Here is a 22,940-nt window from a genome sequence, read left to right on the forward strand (position 1 = left end):
TTAATCGTAATCATAAACCATTGATGAATAATATAAACTAGTTGTCCTAACAATTTGTGGTTGATTGTATTTAACCTTTAATCCTAGAAGCCAGTTATCCATAAAGATTACAATGGAATTTATGATTCGCTATTTACATGGATATTTTTTATCCAATTTTGCTTAACCAGATGGCTGCCAAGAACGTCTTAAGACGCGCACTTTTCCGAGAACGCCTTGGACGTACCGCTTTAAACGGGATTTCACTAATGTAAATCAATTATTTTAAACATACAAATATGTTGAACACGTATATTGGGAATATCGTCACACACTCAGAATTGAAACAGAATCCGTTTAAATACATTTTTAAAAAGATATATTTAGAAAGTTTTATTTTGGTACTATTGGTCACACGTTCGATTGGTTTTTTCGGCCCTATTTATGCATGGAGCTTGTTCACATTTATTAAGAGTATAGCCAATAGGTTCCCTATCATCATCAAACAGATTTTCAATATATGTCTTCCAACGAGTCAGCTTCTTTTCTATATCTAATATAATACGCCCATTTTCGTCTTTCAAGATAGTTGATGAGGTTCCTTTCGTAATTCCCAATGTTTCCTTTATCTTCTTGTGCATATTAAAGGAATCATATTTACGTGTAGATTATTAATTATTTTATATAAGTACTCACTCTTGTTTCATAGGCTCCAAATTGTCAGAAGGGAATAGCACCCATTCGTTCAACAAATGGTCATCAATGGCCATCGTCACTTCTTGAACGGCTCTGCTGACAGATGCTTGGCTTATCATAACTGTGTGCTCATCGCCGACACCCGTTTGATAATTTCCAGTCGCCAAGAACCGAAGTGTGGCTAAAACCTACACACAAGAAACAATGTTAAGCGACAAACATTTAATATTTTTTTCATTACCTATATAAATAGACATCAAAGTTCACCACTCACCTTAGTTTCGACGCTTAATGCCGAAGATCTGGGTGGAGGTGCCATCAATTCTTCCAACCTGGTAATAAGTCGATCTGCTAATTTTTTTCGATAACCGAAAACGTTTTACAAATGAGTTGTCGGTCATTTTGAACGCATCCGTTCGATTACCGAATTCTGACTGCGGGACTTCCATTTTGGGGGCGTAAAATAACCTAAAATATGTTAATAACATCATATTTAATCAGTATTTACCCGTCAACGTTGCGATATAAAACGTACGTAGATAATTAAAAGAAAGAAACGTCTCCATTATTAGAATATTCAATACAAGATACAACAATATTTTACAGACAAACTATTACAAAATCACAATAAACACCTCCTTAAATGAGAATTGAAACACGAAATAATAATTTTAGCGGTAATATGTAGTAATAAATGGTAAATGTATAACAATTTATTAACAGCTTTCTCCAATATTACATATGATACGAATTGAAAATCTGACGTTTATTATGTCAAACGGAAAGTTGCGAGCGCCTCTACCGTCAAAGCATGTGTACTACCAAAGCCTGGCCTAGTGACATCCAGCGGTCGACTTTTAATATGCTACGGTTGAAGCATGTTGTGCAATAGTTGTGCAACTGGTCACTTGTGCTAAATTCATGAATCGCCCTCCAGCAGGTCGATTCCGTAACTTACGACTCGTGTGAAACATCGTAGTCATTCGCGAAAGTGACGTAGGTTATCGAAATAAGGCATGTCGAAACTTATCACTACCTGAATTAGTCTTAATCTGTGTCGACAATATTGCACATACCAAAGGGTACTCGTGACCAGAGACGGCCATACGACTTGAGTCTCTCTTTCTCTCTCTCGCATTGATGTCTCGCGCCGATACGTAGGTAGTTTAGTTTCGAACTGTCAAAGGTGACGGACTAAACTGCGATCGGACACTATTATCTTATCTTTACTCGCGAGAATAATTATATATTATTATTTTATATTTCGCCAAAGCATTGCTATATGCTTGTATCGTTCACCCAATTATTTTAAAAGATGTCAATCCCAGAAATAGTTTCTTTTGCTGCAGTTTTAGGATCACGTAATCATCCGCGAAACAGATCAAATAATTATGCTAACTTATCTGAAAATGCTTTTTTACTCAGTGATGCACTATTTATACGTAATTTCCGCTTAAACAAAGAGCTTGTGAGATATCTTTCACAAATTCTCACGCCATATATGGTTTTGCGAAGGAGACGCTCCGCCCTTGACATTCAAAGTAAGGTTCTAATAGCATTAAATTTTTTCGCAACCGGTTCATACCAAATGCCTGTTGCAAATGGTATAATACGAGTTTCCCAGTCTTGCGTATCACGTGTTCTGAGTGAAGTGGTGGCTGCCTTGAACTCACCCGATATTTTTAATCGGTGGGTTAAATTCCCTACAAGCCCAGAGGGACTTCAAGGCATCCGGAATGGTTTTTACTCCAGGTATCAGTTTCCAGGGATAATAGGGTGTATTGATTGTACACATGTAGCCATCTTTCCACCTAATAAACATGATCCATTAAGCCCAGAGCATATTTATGTTAATCGTAGAAGATACCATTCGATAAATGTTCAGTTAGTATGTGATGTGAATTTAAAAATTCTAAATGTGAACGCACGTTATCCAGGAAGTGCACATGATTCATATATACTCACCAACAGTAATGTTGAACCGATGCTCAGACGTTTACATAGCCGCGGAGAAGACAACTCTTACTTGCTTGGGGATTCAGGCTATCCTTTAAGATCATGGCTTATGACTCCTTTACATACCGTAGAGCCGAATTCGCCAGAGGAACGTTTTAATACCAAATTCACCACAGTTAGGGCAACTGTCGAGCGTTGCATAGGTGTTTTAAAAATGCGTTTCCGATGTCTCCTAAAACACAGAGTCCTTCATTATGCACCAAAAAAAGCATCACTTATTATAAATGCATGTGTCGTTCTCCATAATTTATGTATCGAGAGCAATATGCCTGAACCCGATCCAATTGATGAGACTTTGGATTTTGGTGATGTAAATAATGAGTTTATTTATGTAGAAGAACCGCCTCGTAATAGGCGGACAAATCCAGATTTGATTGCCGGCCAAAGAGTTCAAAGTAGACTTATACGTAACTATTTCAGTCGCCATAACACTTAGTTAAACATCGTAAAGCCATGTAATTATTTATATTTAGTTTAATAGGTACTTATTATTTTATTATCATCTTAGGTTATAGTATTATAATGTCGTCGAAGATTCTCCAAATGGGTGAAGTATCGTAGGCCTGACGAAGGAAAGTCCATGTAAATGTATTTACTACCTTCATTTTTCCCTATATAAAAATTATTAAATTTAATAGGTATAGTCAAGTTGGTAAACTTGCGTTAATTACTGGTTGGACATTTTCCTTCGTCGGGGAACCTTAACGAGTTTGGTCACCAAAACACTATTGAAAGATTTTATGGATAAACTGATTAAGTATTGCTAAAGAAACATAGAACATTGATTTAATGTTGTTAAAATAATTTAATAAGACATTTTTATTCAGATTCCATATTGTCTTTATAATGCTTTCGTGACTTGCATTACCTCAAGGGTCAACATGGAAACATGCTCTTGATATAACTTAACATGTAGCTTCCTTCATGACTAATTTATACAATGAATATATACTTACCTATAATTTATTGCTATTATTAATTTAAATCACAATCATAAGATACTGTACGTCCCAAAGACTACGATGGGCGGGACATGTGGAGAGAATGCCTGAAGTTAGAGCGCCAAGGATCATGACGAAGTGGCTACCTCAACGGAAGAGACCCAGAGGCCGTCCAAGAAGGAGATGGGCTGACGCCGTAGAAGTGGACTGGCTTCATATAGGAAGACCCGGTAACTGGAGAAGTTTGGCGAGAGACCGGAGTGAGTGGAGAGCGGTTGTGGAGGAGGCCAAATCCCACCCCGGGATGTAGCGCCGTGGAAGAAGAAGAATTAATTTAAATCATTAATACAATGCATTTTCACCATGAATTGACAGTTAACACAATAAAAAAAATAGCATATGTATATTTATTTGGCCTCTGCTTAGCACCCTCTTAAGGTATCCATAGCGTGTGATTGAGCCAGCTCCAATTATATTATGGGCGGAACCAAGAGTCATAGCCACCCCTCGGATGAATTAAATCCTAAAATACATTTTGTTAATATTTCACCATTGACGAATATAATTCAAAAACCATTTACATCACAACCTTATAAGAAAATGCATAAATTTATAAGTTTAAATAAAGTCAATTAAAAATTTTTAAAACTGCGATCAATGTAGAATATTTTCTTCTTACATAGATGGGATAATGTTCGGTAAGTATTCTCCCTTCAATTATGCTATGCATATTTTTTCATAAGAGTATATCTGGGATTAATGAATGAATCTCATAAAGACACCACATCAAGTGACGTACGGAGGTAAGTTCAAAACGATTAATGTGGTGTGCGTCACACGTATTACGTACATGATGTGATGCCCCCGACTACTGTTGTATTATAAATTAATAGTACCTACCGTATTATGAAATTTTGACTTTCGGGGGACAAGCAAGTTAATGTGATTTACTGATAATTTTCATTTGAGTATTTTAATTCAATTACAACTAACAATTTATTGAAATCTATTATAAAGTATGCGTTCGTCGAACACTACATATTTTATCAAACAGTACATTTCTTTATAAAAACAATCATTAAATAGTATGCAACTAGAAATGACCCACCCTTCAACGAACAGATGTCAACAGTTTTGGAGTTATTGTAAAATCATCTTGATTATTTTTTTGTATTCATTGGTAAATTTTAAATGATATGATCAGTGCACCTTAAAACTGAATTCATATTTAACCAATCAATGAAATATGCAATGTATGTGATTATGTTCAATGTGTGTAAAAAACTGTTTTGAATAAATTATTTACTTGATTATTATGATTGACATTCAATGGAATTGGAGGGTAAGAAAATAATTATATAAAGGCAATTTTCCCAAAGCATTATTTTTTATTCAAAAAATCATGGTTTAAACCTCAGTCATGTACGCTCTGCATACATAATATATTTAATTACAATGCATTGCTTTTAAAACTAGAATGTCCATGAATCAGTGAAGAGTCGGCTGCACCAGTCCTCTGTAGAGCTACAAGCGCCGAGTAGAAAAATTCCATCTGCTTACATCAGTGAATCTAGAATCATGCAAAAAATTAGGTAGTTGACTTCTTGAATTTACATAAAATTACAATATCAACCCAAAAATATTTATCCACGACCCATTGAATTGATTGGCTTTCATCATGTTTCTATAGACATTATAGTTGATTAGAAATATACACAATTAAGCTGAGTTGGTTTTAGAATATCTTGAGAGCCTGACAATTGCATGAAAATTATATTAGAAAAAATTATTGTTTATTTCATAATCTCTACTAAGTAAAAAATCCACTGGATCAAGCAAAACTCAATGCCATTCCAGTCTAATGTAATTATAAGTTTTTTTGGACCATGTCTGATCCGAAGATCATATGGACCTTTTTGGTTTGTATTAACAGTTTTTTTTTCTTTTACAAGAAACGGATGTTATCCATTTGTTCTACCTATGAATATTCCGACTCCAAACAAACACATGATGAAAAACAATGTGTATTTGCCAGACCCAGGATTCGAACCAGGGACCCACCACATTATAAGCTGACGCATTAGCCGCCATCGGCCACCGTTGGGCCGTAAAAAATATAGGTTATACATTTATTATGAATAAACTATAAAGCTGCAATCATAGACTATCTGCAATATTATATCAGTTACACATCCATATCTTCGATTACATAAGACTTTAGACTATATTTTGTATTAAAAATGTTATAACTAACAAGAGCATGTTTCCATGTTGACCCTTGAGGTAATGCAAGTCACGAAAGCATTATAAAGACAATATGGAATCTGAATAAAAATGTCTTATTAAATTATTATAACAACATTAAATCAATGTTCTATGTTTCTTTAGCAATACTTAATCAGTTTATCCATAAAATCTTTCAATAGTGTTTTGGTGACCAAACTCGTTAAGGTTCCCCGACGAAGGAAAATGTCCAACCAGTAATTAACGCAAGTTTACCAACTTGACTATACCTATTAATTTAATAATTTTTATTTATAATAAGGAAAAATGAAGGTAGTAAATACATTTACATGGACTTTCCTTTGTCGGGCCTACATTATTGATACATCACCCATTCGGCGGGTTAATCCAGAATCTTCGACCGACATTGGCATATCTTCCAGGAGTTATATCACTCCATGTATATAATATCAAGTGGAAAATATGATTAACCTGAAATCAGATTAGCATGTAGCAAATATTATATAAACAGCCCTGTCTAATAGAGGCTCCAACGTAACCCGCAGTATGATTAATATTTTTATGCATCTGAAATGGATTTTAGATTTTTTTTTATATTTGATTTATTAACTAATTGATGTTAATTATTGCATATTTCAATAATAAAACTTTTATGTAACAAAGTAGTTAAATGTGTGCTCATCATAATCTGCTAAAATAATATTGAGTGATGCTTGCAAAGGTTATGAAACTGAATAAATAAGTACCTACATAATATTAAAAATAATAAGTTTATAGGTGACAACGCCAGTTTTTAAAATGAATCAATTGATTCGTTAAACCATACTCACCATTAAGTCTGTAATAAAGAAAAATTAATAAATTGACACAAAATCAACAAGGACAAGTGAAGAATTAGAAATAGCAAAATCCATTAAGTAAATGTGTTTGTGCAAAGTCAACCTACCATCCAAGGTAGAGATTGAAAGGTAAATTATTAATAATATCTGTGTTGGTCTAATCGCTCGACGAAATAAAATTTGCTATCGATTCTAATGCCGTAGCTATACGTAAATTTGATGCAATCAGTTCGCGAGATGCTGTTCTATTGTCATTTATGACATCTTGAGCCATATTTAGAGCTGACTCAAGCGCGACAGTACTACGGGATTGTGTGTCCAACATCTCCCGAAGCAACGTACAGAACGTGCTGTGCGTGTTGCACACCTCGTTTAATTTCATCTCCTTCATTTTCAACGTATCTTGCTGAAATTTATCCAATATTTCCATGTGTTTTTTGCCAATGTCACACATTGCCTTTAAGTTTGACGCCTTGTTACGTGGTAGACACGGTGGGCCTACTACCTCTGAAACATGCAAATATTCTGGCGCTGCCACCTGTACCCTACGCTGTGATGTTGGCACGGCCAACTCCTCAATGGTATCGTCATCTGGATTCTCAATCATTGACTCCGGTACTTCATCTAGGCCTCGGACGGATGTCGGATGTACGAATTCCAATACTTGCAGATCTATTCCGGTTAAAACTTGGGCAGTTGAAGGTCCGCCTCCTGTAGCAGTCGAGTCTCTGATTATTGCGGCTTGCTTCCCTTTCGTATTATTCCGTATATCGTGCCATGTCTGCAAATTATTAACCATTAGTTAAACACACCTTCACCTATATCATCTGTCAAGTTAAGGCGTGTCAACAATGAAAGACCCCGAACAAATAACCAAACGCGTACAAACTAAAAGGTTGGTATAATTTAACTACACCATGCGTCAACTTGAGATAAATTAACTTTAAAGAGGCCCATTATAAATATACACAGCTGTTTCCATGATTTTACTAGTACGGGTATTCGACCTTATAATACTTGTGACACCCTTTCATAAAACCCAAAAAATTAAACGCACATTGAACGCTGTTTGAATAATTATGAAATACCAAACCACAAATTATCGGTATTACACCGACCACAGTTCGATCGTGCCTCCGTTGTATTTTTATATTAATGAATCACTGCTGGGCACTCAAAATATATTAAGTTAGTACTTATAGCATATGTATAGTATTGGGTAGTGGGTACTCACCTTTCTCCAATGCTTCCAGTCTTTATTTGAGCCCGGAATCGCATTCAAAGTTATCGCACTACAATATGGTTTTCTTTCCATCTTGACCTGAAAAAAATAGAAAAACGTAACCTTACCAGACTGGATAAAGGAAACGAATGATGTAATTTTTGCGTCGCGTTTACTATATAGTAGGTATTTTGATTTCACAGGAGTTCCCGGCGACTATTTCATCGTAAATTCAATGTTACTACCTACAAGCCTGAAGAGTTTACAATCCGAAAAAATAAATATGGGTGTTGTATAGCTTAAAATGAATCAAAGACAGAAGATGTATGTTATATTTTGACGTTTATAATATTATATCCATAGAGAAAACAAAAGTGGTAGATACCTAGGTGTAATGTTGAGATGGACATAACCTTACCTAATTTCAATTAAGATCACTTTATTGAAGCTTCTCCTTTCTTTTGCTCGACGAAGGACGTAAATTCGTGTTCCTGTTTCCCGATTTACATGTTTATTTTGATATTTCGTTTCATATGTGACAGTGACATTGAAAATCAAAATGTCAAAATGAATAAGTTAGGTGTCGTCCACGACAATTACCAATTTATAAACAATAAAGATGCCAAATTATTATATTATTCACAATGTTACTTAATACTCTGTTATCTTGAGTTCAATTAATTATGTTAATGTTTTATAATGGTTTGTAATGAATAAATACCTACATACAAATAAATGTTATTGAAGACATTGTGTTTATTTTGTTAAATCTTGTTTTACAGTGTAATAATATCATATGGTTTCGCAATTATGTAAGGTTATATTCTACGTACATATATCTATATCATAAATACTAAATCAATCGAATATTGTAGGAATTATACACAAACATAACCAACAAAAATAATGATTTCGTTTGACATTTCATTTTTGACGTTTCATCTTGTACCATAGACACCGATTTTCTCGGTTTTGGCGATGTTGCCAACTGGTCACTCGCGAATTAAAATAGTCCGTAGCGAGTGGCTTCAAAAATACGTATTATCGTATACGGCATGAAACGGGTGATACTAACTTGTCATCCCACACGGTTGTCGACCACACGAGTCGATAGTTACGAATTCGGGCTGCAGGGCGGGTATGTTAGAACTTGCGAGTCGTATGGTCGAAAACCGTGTGGTATGACAAGTTAGTATCGCCCGTTTCATACCGTATACGATAATACCTATTTTTGAAGCCACTCGCTATGGACTATTTTAACTCGCGAGTGACTAGTTGGCAACATCGCCAAAACCGAGAAAATCGGTGTCTATGGTACAAGATGAAACGTCAAAAATGAAATGTCAAACGAAATCAATATTTTTGTTGGTTATGTTTGTGTATAATTCCTACAATATTCGATTGATTTAGTATAATATGATATAGATATATGTACGTAGAATATAACCTTACATAAATGCGAAACCATATAATATTATTACACTGTAAAACAAGATTTAACAAAATAAACACAGTGTCTTCAATAACATTTATTTTTATGTAGGTATTTATTCATTACAAACCATTATAAAACATTAACATAATTAATTGAACTCAAGATAACAGAGTATTAAGTAACATTGTGAATAGGTAATATAATAATTCGGCATCTTTATTGTTTATAAATTGGTAATGCCGTGTTCTTTCCGTCAGCGAACTCATTCATTTTGACGTTTTGATTTTCAAGGTCACTGTCACATACGAAACGAAATATCAAAATAAACATGGAAATCGGGTAATATGTACATGAATTCACGTCCTTCGTCGTGCAAAAGTAGCAAAAGAATGGAGAGGTTTCAATTAAGTGATCTTAATTGAAATGAGGTAGGTGAGGTTATGTCCGTCTCAACATTATACCTACCTACGACTTTTTAATTCTCCATGGATATAATATTATAAACGTAATAATGTGTCAAAATATAACATACATCTTCTATGTCTTTGATTAATTTTAATCTATACAACCATATTCATTTTTTCGCATTGTAAACTCTTCACGCTTGTAGGTAAGTAGTAACATTAAACTTACGATAATAAACCTATATGGCGTGAGAATTTGTAAAATATATCTCACAAGCTCTTTGTTTAACCGAAAATTACGTATAAATAGTGCATCACTGAGTAAAAAAGCATTTTCAGATAAGTTAGCATGATTATTTGATCTGTTTCGCGGATGATTACGTGATCCTAAAACTGAAGCAAAAGTAACTATTTCTGGGATTGACATCTTTTAAAATATTTGGGTGAACGATACAAATATATAGCAGTGCTTTGGCGAAATATAAAATAATAATATGTAATTATTCTCGCGGGTAAAGATAAGATAATAATATCCGATCGCAGCTTAGTCTCTCATTTTTGACAGTTCTAAACTAAACTACCTACGTATCGGAGCGAGACATCAAAGTGAGAGAGAGAGAGAGTGACTCAAGTCGTATGGCCGTCTCTGGTCACGAGTACCCTTTGGTATGGGCAATAATGTCGACACAGATTATGACTAATTCAGGTAGTGATAAGTTTCGACATGCCTTATTTCGATAACCTACGTCACTTTCGCGAATAACTACGACGTTTCACACGACTCGCAAGTTCTAACATAGAGCCCCAGAGAAGAATACAGAAATATTTTTACAGTGGGTACCTACGACTCAGCGGTAGCCATAAAAAAGAATTAGATGCGACTTTTATATGTACCTATGCATCGTCGGATGTGATTTTCATTTTGTGAGTAATATTTTTAAATAATGTACCTACATAACGCAGTAGTTGGGACTTGCATGGCGGATACGCATAGCCAGTTGAAAGAAAGTGGCGAATCTGCCTGAAATAATACTAATTACACGGCGACGCAGGGCATTTTTGACGTTTACCATTTTCACAACCTGTTAAATGGCACCATACATTGACAACATCGCGTCTCGCTTACGCTCGAAGAATGAGATTAGCGGGACAGTCAGCACTTTTAGGTGTAAACGGTTATTATTGGGATATTTTAGTTTACACACTATCTTCGACCATGTCCAATCCTAATAGGATCATATGGGCCTCCACAGGGTGGAGGTTTGTATTAACAGAAGTTGTTTTTACGAGAAATGGATATCAGCCACTTGCTCAACCTATTAGGTCCATACTCCAACTCATACACAAATTGAAAAAAAATATGTGTACTTGTCAGACTCAGGATTCGAACCTGGGACCCACAACACTATAGGCTGACGCTTAAGCCGCGCGGCCAACGTGGATGTACTATTGGTGCCGGTAAATCCATGCACATGGAGCTATAATGTTATATACTCGTGTGATCCATTCTGTATACACAAGTTATAATGAATCTGTGGACACAAACTTTATTTCAATTCTCCTCGATTTGTTAGGTATGGTAAACTGTTCTTCAACGATTACTAACGATGGTGAATATTGCACGATTTCAGCTGAACGTGCAGAATCGCCAGGAACCCTAACGATGCAGCAAGAGCCTCAGTTGGAGACGTCTAGCACTTCAACTGTTCAGAAAGAGAAGCGTGAGTAATTTTTAAGTTTTTAGTTGCCTTGAAGTACATAATTACTAGTGCTGATTGACACAAATCGATCCTATCCACACAACTAAAAAATATCAATACTTACCTACATCAATTGGTAGGTTCACAAGGTGCTAAATTGACTGGAACCGACTTGCAAGAATAAGAATTAAATTATAATGTATACACATTACATTTGGTGTTCTCAAAAACATCATAGCTCTTGTTTTAAATTGATTAAATGGGTAACAATTTTTTATGTGACTTCAGGCTTTACAGCCATTTTATACTGATCTGATTATAAGTAATGGGCCGTTACCATGACAAACTATACAAAACTGAAAAATAAAACATATACTGTAATAATTATAAGTAAATAATACATTGTTTTATGATGTTTCAGATAAAACATATGGCTGCATCTTAGCGCGTCTTGGTGTCCCTTGTGTTGATCAACTCACCCCCAAGGCAGAATACTTTCTCTGATATTTTAAAGCAAATACGCTTGTGTTGGGTTATAAAATAACCTCTGAAGATTGGATAAATAAATATACATAATAATATATCAATCGCTAAACCCGCTCTAGATGTTTACGTAGTGATTGACAGACTAATCTTGTAATTAAATGATAATTTAATTTATAATTTAATTTAGAACAATATAGCCATTTTTCTATGCCGATAAACCCGTGACGATAACATGCAATTAATAATACTTAAGTACATACCAAATTAATTATATAATTTCCAACCGGCTGTATAATTATTATAATATGTCTGTATCATCATTGTTAAACTGTTGAAATTTGAATTATGACGACTAAATCCTAATTGAATTATGATTTTTAAAAGCTATTGATCAGAGAATAATAATCAGTTTTTTGGAGTAATTGAAATAATGTAAAATCTTAACGTAATTCACAAATTTCATTGTATAATATATTCGTCGATGAAACTAGAAAAAAGTGACTCCATTTTAATCGAAAATTGACTTTCAATGCCATCTAGTGGCCGTTGTTAATATTTACCCGTCTTGCAAATGATGTAATTCTATAAAAAATCTAACATTGTTAAACCATGGATGATTAAACTCCATAACCATTTATGTTTGTATATATTTCTATAATAACCATGATGTTTTTGTCTCCTGCAAAACTTGTGAACGCTCTTAATTTTAACTCGACTCTAAATACAGTTGTACCTAGATGCTTTTAAAAATAAGTTGATAATTAAGAATTTTTGGGTTTATATACATTTTGTGGAATCATTTTATTTACAAACATTGTACAGCAAAGAACTAATATATATCTAAAAAGATATGTAACCAATTTACAGTAATTTATTTTGAATTGTCTTTTTCTTAATTTATGCTAATGCAGGCGCAGGCGAGCGAAAAGTCTGAGGACAATGAATCATCCGATTTGTCTATGCTTCGCTACTGACTAACAGACGAGTAAAATGGTCGAGCTTTTACAGTTGAGATAGTTAAAACAAATCGTAATGTTGATCGTAATCGATAATCGTAAAGAATTCTGTTATTTATATGTGGATTTGCATAAAATAATATAGCAGTGAGAATAACACAAGTTTTACGTTTCCTTTTAAGAATTTCATACATCCAAATTTTTAATAAAATTGATTAATTTCTCATTTTCTGATATCTAAATTAACAAATTAATCAATAAAAATGTTTAAAACAATTACAGCTTTTTTCAGTTCGAATCATTGCATATTAATGTCAAAATATCGAATTTATGTAGTGAGTGACAAACCAATCTTGTAATTAAATGATGATTTAATTTATAATTCCCATTTAAAATAATACAGCTATTTTTTTAAGCCAATAAACCCTTAAATGCAATATAAATTAAACATGGCATTTTCAATAATCGGTTTTTTTCAGTTATTGAGGTTTTAATCAAACAAACTAATGAAAAATAGTAATTTATCTCTGCTAATACAAAATCATTAATTCTGAGAATTTAAAATATAATCTTTTCATGACGATAACATGCAATTAATAATACTTAAGTACATACCAAATTAATTGTATAATTTCCAACCAGCTGTATAATTATTATATGTCTGTATAATCATTATTCAACTGTTGAAATTGGGATTCTGACGACTAAATCCTAATTGAATTATGATCATTAAATGCTGTTGATCAGAGAACAATAATCAGTTTTTTGAATTAATTGAAATATGTAAAATCCTAATGTAATTCACAATTTCATTGTATTTGATAAAATTTATATTTTTCATGGTTTTGTGATAATGTAATATGTGATATTATATACCATGTCTGCAATATTATTAATTTATCATGCTATGTAATATTATTTTTTGTTGTACATTTATATTTCTGCAATAAAAATAATACTTATCAATTTTTTGACTTTTTATTACCATATTACAATGCAACAGATTATTTAAAAAAAGCCCGCCAGCTACACCAAGTTGTGAGAGAGAGAGACAACTTTGAACCAGTTGGTATCCCTGAGTGGCGGATCTATAAAAGTATATTAGTCTATGAACTGGGCTATATATGGCAATAATTATTAATTACAATTCTCGGTCGAATGAATAATCATTATTATTATTACTATTATTACCTTCAAACATGTATGCGACGTAACCTGATGCCGGCCGAAGGAATACAAGGCTGTCAAAATAATATCAATCTAATGATACGTTTTAAAAGGGTTACAAATTTAAAGTTAAAAATAGCTTACTGTACAGGTGGAATAATTACATATTTCCAAGCGTCAAACGGCATACAACATTCATCTAAAATATGTATGAAAAGACTAGCTGATTATGTTATGTTATTTTTGTATTGTTCTTATTTTTTTGCTTATCAAAATATTTCACATATTATCTGTATATCTGTAGTATCTGAGTATATCAAGTATATCGTAATATGTATTTTGAGTATATCGTAATATGTATCTTGTATCATTAAAATTGCTATTAAGTTGATATAAAACATAGGTAAATCATTAAAATGTTAAATTCGTTATAGTTATTAATTAAACCTGTGCAATTACATATTAGATTTAAACACTGTTGTACTGTGTGACTTTTATAATATCAGATAGCCTTACGCGAGATGGGCAAGATATAACATAAAACTGTAGGATGTCGGCAGAAGATTAAACAAAACCCAGCTCATTGGATAACCGAATGGTAAGCAACTGTATATATTATATTTTTTCGCCAAATTGCACACAATTAAAAACAACTTATCATAAGAATAAGTAAGACGTCTTCGACAGCCCTGGCGTGGTTCAATACTGTCGGTACCTTTGTTATATTCTACTAATATATAATTAACTAGTAGACCAGTTATTATGGACCACATGTAAAAAAATCATATTTTCAATTTGCAAGGCTGATTCTAAATCCCTTAAGGGGACGCTCTACAGAAATGCCCTTGAGAATTGAAAATATGATTTTTATACATGTGGTCCGGAATTGTTGCTCTACTGGTAATATTCAAAGGTCGCCGACAATGCTTTGGTCTAAAGTAATAATAATGTTCTCTTAATTAAATTTAAATCATAAACACTGTCGAAGCCATTGATATACTACTAGATGAGCAGTTCCCATACAAGTGTCATTTTAAAAATGTACCACAAACGAATATCGTCTTATAATATTTCCTTGTAGGTATAATGTATATTAACTAAGGGTTGCCGCCAATGTTTGTCTCAATAAACTCCCTCCAAGTGAAGCTTGTAAAGTGAAGCTATGGGGTGACCAAAAAATAGTACTTTCTAATAAATGTTACTAAATTTAATATGTTTATCAGTTCTTTGGTGGGAAGTATTGCAACTGATATGATAACTTTTTTGATTATGTGTTAGCCGCGATATAAACTTAATAATATATTAATAACTTTTTAACCTGAAATTGTCCGATAACTAAACATACGAAGGATGTTGAAATACATATCTACCTACATTTTTATTTCATGTGCTATCCAAAAAACATTACTAATTAATAGTGTTTATTTGTAATGTTTAGGACCTACGTATTAAAAATAATAGGTATTGTTTAATTCTAATGCATATTTTTTAAAACGTAGAATTTAGTGTCTGCCTATTATAAAAAGAAAGTGACTTTTTATTGCCTGAGCAACTTCACTTTTATACTAGTGAAACAAGTGGTAGGTAGTACCATTATTTTATGTAAAGCCAATGGGCGAAATAATTTATATCATGAGTGCCTAAAAATAATTATTTACATACAGTCACTAGACACATTATTTTTTTATTAGTCCATCCGACTGGCGGGCGTATAAAAAATGACGCCAGGGCTGTCGACGCAATTAATTATTTTGTACTTTTTAAATTTTATTTATAATATATTTTATTCAAGTTTTGTGCATCTAATGCCGGGTCCACACTGGCAACATGTCTCGCGACAATCTCGATAAATTTTACGATAATTATCATACTTATCGTGTTGTTTCTGGGGTCAACTAATTCAAGAAGTAAACACCCATGATAGAATTTTTCCAGTTTTAGTTGCATTATATTCCAAGACTCATTTCCGATTTTATAAATGGAAATTTCTTGGTGTACATAGTAAACAAACCTACGAATAAAAAAGACAGGAAGGAACATACTGATTCATCGCCATAAAAACTGGCAACCAAATTCGCCATTTTGGAAAGCGACGACTTTGCGTAAACAAATATCGCGTGGTCTGCACGTGTGCGGTAAACTTAAATAGGTAATTTTGTGTATTTTATGTTTGTGTATCATGCATTGTTGGCCATATTTTCCGGTCTTTCTAGATTGCCGTGACACAATAATATATTCCTTCCAGTCTTTTTTATTTATAGAAAAAACAGTATGTTCTATTAGTTATATAATGTATTATGAATCTGTAATAAAATAATACACAATTAAAATATTTTCAAATTGAAAAAAAACACATTTTCCAAGCTTTGAGCCGTGCTCACTCATGAATGTCATTCTTCATTTAGGTAAGTATATACAAATTTTGATGTTATCTTGCAAATTAAACAGGTATCTGACCTTTTCACTATATTATGCGTGTACCTACATGCAAATGTAATGTTTTCAAATAATTGATATGGATTATATAGGTACCATCGTATTATTTTTTCGAAATCATTAACATAGGTACTATAATAGTATTTGAGTATCAACCTATGGTCAATTTGAATTAGGTAATAATAATAATATACCCGTAGATATATCAATAGTATGTTTGCTACGATATCCACCCAAGTTATCAGTATGTACTTACAGGTTTGATTAAAAACTATGACGAAATTAACATTTTAAAAATATTAATCCATATAATATTTTGACAGCCCTGTTTTCTGATCGGCGGACACGTGCAGTTGTTTATCAAGTAATAATGTGTAAGACGGCCGACAAAACCAATAATATTTTTTTTTTTTTAAATAAAATCTCCGATGATTAGTGATTTTTGCGAAAATATCGATCTAAACGTCCTAACGACGCCAATGTCCTTTTTATACTAGATTATATTTCAATCTCCTTCTCTTGAGCCCCCTCTTAATAATGCAGGGATTCACCGAGATTTTACATGATGCTCCAAGGGTCGCGCCAAGTAAAAAGGTTGGCTCTTTTGCAACTGCTTAATGGCTAGAAGACTTTGAAAATAGCTGTGTCCTGACTCTCTCTTATGAGCTGAATAAAATTGAAGCCTCTTCTAAATGTAGTGCTGTTGTTAGATCAAGGTCATCCTCATGGGTAATACCATCATGGCCCCCACAAGGGGGGGCTGACAGGACTCTAGCCTAGGGGACCGGGCTCAAGGGGGGCCTGGCGTAGCTGGTCGACCAGATAAATACACATCTTAAATTTGCTCTAATAATAAAAAGTCGCTTGCGGCGCTACTTTATTTCGGGATTATTACCATTTTAAAATATAAGGTTGTGCAATGCTATTTTTGGTTGTTGTGTGTTGATACTCAACAACGCTATAATTCGATGTGTTACGTTAAACAATCGCTAAAAATACACGAATAGCGATAGGTAGGGGAGGCGTTAAAAAATCTGGCCTGGAGGCCCGTTTCATGATGTGGGGACCATGAGTACCATAAGAGACATTGCCACTTTATCTAAGCATTTTATTGAATGACAAATTATCATCACACCCACGGTGGCCGCGCGGCTCAAGCGTTGGACTATCACGTCGTGGGTCTCAGGTTCGAATCCTGGGTCTGGCAAGTATACATATTGTTTTCTCGTAAAAAAATCTGTTAATACAAACCTCTACTCTGTGGATGCCCATATGATCCTATTAGGATCGGTGTCAACATAAAACATGTCAGTGACTGCAGTCAAAGTCACCTACCGCTGGGTCTCTCGGTTCACTGGTATCAATCGGCTCTGATGTTCAGAGCTCTATGAACAAGAATTTTAAAATATTTTGATACTTACTTTAGCCTTGGTGAATCTTAAAAAAGCTCTCGGACAAATCGAACCGCTCATTCATCTGATATGTAACTATTGATACTTTTCTCTCAATACTTGTGAGTGAAAATACTTTGGCACCAATACGATACCTACTGACACTTTTTCTTTTGATACAACGGCCTGAATGAAGATTCCTTAGCTAAAATTTGGATCAACACAATATCTATTTTCAAGTGTTTGTGTGGTTTAATTCATAAGATTTTTGAAGTTACCATAATATATTCAACATTTTAATTTATGGACACTCCGTTCAATCGGTAACCTTGGCAACAGAACAACAAAATTATCCGACGAGAGAAATATCTCATTTTGAGTTTACTGACATTATCTACAATAAAGTTATGATGGATGACGATATTCTCAAAATTGCATAAACCTAAGAGAAGCTTTAATGAATGGACGGAAAGTGATGTTTTGTGATCGGCCTGATTTTTATTTTTGCTGATGATTTTTCGTTGCTATAGAATTGGTTTGTCGAATATCCGTTTATGTCGAAATCAACCTTTGAATGCAGAATGATTTTTTGTATCTAAATGGACCAGAACCATCCTTTTCTTTAACCCTTAACCAGGCCCCAGGAATTTACAAGAGCAATAATTATAATTCCTATGAAATATAACCTTTATTTATTTGTGAATTATATGTACTTATGAAAAATTCAGTAGGTCTAAGAAAACTACTAAAAAACTAGGTGGGAACGATTTTCCCATTGCCTGGTAAGAGAAAGCTTTAACAAGTAGATTGTGGGATGTATATTACCACAGCCTGACATTTTTCAAAATAAAACAAGCAATTTTTTTGGTACATTTATTACAATCAATCAAAATCGAGAAAATGGAAAAAATATTAATTATTATTAATTATTGTCTGTATGGAAATCTTCCATGTACGGAATTACACACAGGGCACTTTGCAGATTTTGCATTGATATTTGGACCTGTCTTGTACTACAAAACCTGTATCGTCTGAACGTTCCTTCTTTTGCTTTAGGTTAGGTTAGGTTATGTTCCTTGCTTATATAATGTTTTCAATTTCCATTTGGCTTATATAGGGATTTTTTAGTTTCATGGTAATAAAAATATTAAACGACAACGGGCAAAGGTGGTATAATCCCCACATAAGTCCATGCATTATATTTCACAAAATATAAATTATTTTACATAATTGTAATACAAATATAGGAGAATAACTCATCATAATCTACCAAATAAAAAAAAATATTGCGACTGATATTGTGTTTTTTCGACATTATGATATTACTTAACTGCTTTGCTCTAAAAACGCACGTACAAGTCGAGACATGTAAAACAACTAACCGTCAAACTCGCAGACGCATTCCGATTCACACTTCATTATGTTTGAGTCATAGGCAATATATTCGTTGTTGAATTTTGACTGATAGTGGGTAAAATAAAACCAATGCCCGATAAAACACAGCCAAATTGTATGTGGGAAGCATATTACCATTACCTGGTTAAGGGTTAAATTGCTTTGTAATGAAAACAGCATTCATATGCTGTAAAAACAACAATTTAAATACCTTCGTGTATTTAAATATAGGATAATCAAATTTGTTTTTCGTCTCCTGAACATTTGACTTTTGGTCTATTCGACAAACCAATCCTACAGCGACGTTTTGTCAAAATATTGCTGGGTATTCATTCCAAGAAGTAACGTGATTGACAACATTAAACCGTATGCCTATATCAATTTATCTCATTTCGCCCAGAACCTTCTTAATGATTTAACATTATCTCAAATTGTTTTGGTATTATGTTAAATCATTAAGAAAGAATAGTGGGTTTACTTATTGGAAGGGCGAAGAGGTGGCTAGACATGGAGTGGCTCATTAGATCTTTTTATGCAATATAATAATAATGTTATTATGCATGTACAGTGAAACCCCGATTCTACGATTTTCAAGGGACTGAGATCCCCGGGGTTCCAGCGGCTAGCTCAGGAGTCCATCGAACCCCGGATTCACAAAAAAGAGAAATTCAAACGGTTGGAGTATAAATAAAACACGGTCTTTCGTGCTCGTAACGTGGTCTTCTTATATTTTACATTTTCTTTAAACGTTTACATATTTTGTTTTAACAATTAGTTACGCAGGTCCGTATATGTCGGAAAGGGGACGCTTACTAATTTTTTTTTTCTTTTTTTAAAATTTCGCGTACCGACGCCGTCCAGCAAAAAGGACTCTCGTGATTGGCCAAATTTTATCGCGTGATCTTTGATTCGGCGAATCACGAGCCTGACCCTGGCGCCGGCGCGCGAGGATTTCACGCACAATGCGCGGCAAAATTTATTATATTTAAATACTTATATTTAGTCTTAAAATTATCGCTTTCATCCATCATCATTTATACTTTTTAAATTAAATTAAATTTATCTTAATTACACCTCCGCCCAATATGTGATTTTCACACCCCTTTACCTATGAAAAAAAAATACTTACGTGGTTGAGCAAGGAATCAGATTAGATGTTTTATGAAGCCGTTTCTAGAGGTCAGGGTTACGTTTCGACTTATAGCTACTAAATGATTATTTTACACCGGGAGAAGCCCGCCTGTAACAGGGGTGTATCAGGACCCTAGAAAAAAAACGATAAACGCGGGATATACAAAAAAATAAATAAAAAAAAACTCGTTTTTCTCCTGGATTTTTTCGACGCCTTGAATTATTTTCAGTTTCTCAGCTACAGTTCCAGTTTTCTTCATGGGAGGCATTTTAGTTGCGACTTCGTGATACGAGATGCGACGCGACTGAAAGGTCTGTAATTGTATGTGTGTCATAAATAATTAATTCTACGAAAGCGAAACGAAAAATATTCAGCAAAAACGGTCAATCGGGATAATATTTTAGACGATAGATCGAGGAAAATGATAAATCGGGGGACGGTTAATGCGGGATTATTATTTAACCTTGTTCTAATTGGTGTTTGGCGGGACTTTCAAAAATGAACGATCCCTGCAGGAAAACGATTTATATGAGAACGGTAGATCGGGGTTCAACTGTAGTATTAAGAAACTGTACGTAGCCCAACATCAAGATAACCATCTCACGGTGCCAATTTTATCGATATTTTCCAATTGATGAGGGTGATGTTTTTAGGTGTATTACATAATAAAACTCGCTCTTAAGAACTGTATAATGTCCCTATATTTATTAAGGGTATATTACAATAGCACTACAGGTAGATGTCAAAGGTTACTCCAATACATAAGAGAGGTAGCTACAGACAGGATCGGATTTACCATAGGTCTAAAAGGACTATAGCCCAGTTCCTCCAGACTCCTAAAAATTTATCGAAAAAATCCATAAACTATCAGCATACTTTCCTTTTTTTGGACTCTGAATACATTTTAGCACAAGGTCTCTCCATGTGTAAATCTGGCCCTACCTAAAGAGTCATCAATGGAGAATCACAAGTCGGTAGCTGTTATCTCTATTACAGCAAAAGTTCTTGACAATGCACACAATGATTTCTGCAAAACTTAATCATTTTCAACAAATGAAAAGTATGGATTTAGGCCAGGCCAATCGATGGAAACTTACCCGATAGTATTTATCAAGAGTGTGTTTGTTCCCACAGTCCCATTGATTCCAAGCGATTCGCCTATAGATTCAATTCTTGATTTGCCTTGTCTTCACCATAACGAGTACCTAACAAGGACTAACTTCCGTGATGAATGCTTCTCCCATGGTCAATTTTATAGCACAATGTAATGAGCGGATAATCCAAAAATTTTCGTGTAGATCACAATAATTCAAAAAAAAATGTCTATGTCAATGGTAGAAAAATTATCTTTGGGGAAAGAATAATGTAATCTAACTGAGTAGATGCAAAATGAAAACCTATATACTATATAGTCTGAGATTTTGGACAAGAGAATAATATTATTAACACATTGATATTATGGTATAGTAAAACTATACAAACGCCAAGGAAAACCTCCAATCGAAGCAGGATATAAACACTAGTACATAATGACATACATTTTTCCTACAAGATTGTTCAGAATTACCAGCCAATGTCTTCACTTTTAACCTTTACACAGCATTTAGGTCCTAAATGTTTCGCATTTTATGTAAATAGTATATTTATGTACCTATGAACAGTCTAATAAAATTATTTTTGATTTTTATAATTGAGGTAGTTATTGATAATTTTCCATAAATACTTCATAGATTATTTTCCTCAATCCAGGCTGACTCCACAATATGGAGTTTTGATGGGTGTTAATTATATATTCTTGGTCATATTCATTCGTGGGAGAAAGAAGCAAACATCACATACAGTAATGCCGTAAATTCAAATACTTCTTGAGAATTTTACCCTATCCGGAACTCGGTCTTAGACTTACTACCCTTATTACCCCCAGAAGTACACTGGCGTAAGTCTGATTTGGCTGTTTTGAGTTATGAATGCAGTTCAATTACATTTTTTTCTCTATTTCAGGAGAACACTAGCGTATCTCTAAAAAATATTTAATAAGATATACGCCTAACTTCAGTCTTCTTTTAAATAAATTGAGTCAAACATCGAGAAGAACACTCCAGTAACGCCGATATTTTGACATTGTCTTTCTTATAATATCTATAGAGCAAAAAAACAAGTCCCTAGCCGAACACTGAGGTAACTGAGTTGCTCCAGTGTCCTTCTGGGAATTCATTTTTCAGTAAGTGGCAGCACTGAGTTACAATACTGATTTTGACAGTTGAGCCCAGAGTTTATTTTCATTTCCCTGAAGAACAAGGAAGTAACTCAAAAATTATTTTTTTTACAAAAAATACTGTCTTCTTAATCATTATATTAATGCCACTAGAAAGATATATTTTTTTCCAATTCTACAAAGAAGAATGGACATGGAGAGGAGTGGAGATTGTAGAGCCATTACATAAACATGGACATGGTTCAAAAAGTTCGTTTCGGCTATCCTGGAAAATGGCTGATTTTGA

The 22,940-nt window shown here is 33.8% G+C and overlaps 1 protein-coding gene and 1 long non-coding RNA gene across 9 annotated transcripts; one reads left to right on the forward strand and one right to left on the reverse strand.

Moving 5' to 3' along the window:
* Positions 1 to 6,169: 6,169 nt before the first annotated feature.
* On the reverse strand, positions 6,170 to 8,905 carry LOC147079745 (uncharacterized). 8 transcript variants are annotated; one of them, XM_085943862.1, is made up of 4 exons: positions 8,771 to 8,905; positions 8,356 to 8,428; positions 7,950 to 8,036; positions 6,170 to 7,496 (listed from the first exon to the last, which is right to left on the reverse strand). In XM_085943862.1, the coding sequence occupies exons 3-4, from the start codon at positions 8,028 to 8,030 to the stop codon at positions 6,873 to 6,875; spliced, it is 705 nt and encodes a 234-aa protein (XP_085799988.1). In that variant the 5' UTR covers positions 8,031 to 8,036; positions 8,356 to 8,428; positions 8,771 to 8,905; the 3' UTR covers positions 6,170 to 6,872. The 8 variants fall into 8 exon arrangements, with proteins under 8 accessions (XP_085799988.1, XP_085799991.1, XP_085800003.1 ...); XM_085943865.1 differs by having other exon boundaries at positions 8,663 to 8,905; XM_085943871.1 differs by having other exon boundaries at positions 6,178 to 7,496; positions 8,667 to 8,905.
* Positions 8,906 to 9,279: 374 nt separating this feature from the next.
* On the forward strand, positions 9,280 to 13,882 carry LOC147079746 (uncharacterized). The gene is made up of 3 exons (XR_015070300.1): positions 9,280 to 9,476; positions 11,408 to 11,497; positions 11,898 to 13,882. It is a non-coding gene; the product is annotated as an uncharacterized LOC147079746 (long non-coding RNA).
* The last annotated feature ends 9,058 nt before the right edge of the window (positions 13,883 to 22,940 follow it).

This window comes from Rhyacophila brunnea, unplaced genomic scaffold, assembly GCF_057557595.1.
Source record: "Rhyacophila brunnea isolate RB1 unplaced genomic scaffold, BYU_Rbru_1.0 scaffold_1, whole genome shotgun sequence".
Classification (NCBI taxonomy): domain Eukaryota; kingdom Metazoa; phylum Arthropoda; class Insecta; order Trichoptera; family Rhyacophilidae; genus Rhyacophila; species Rhyacophila brunnea.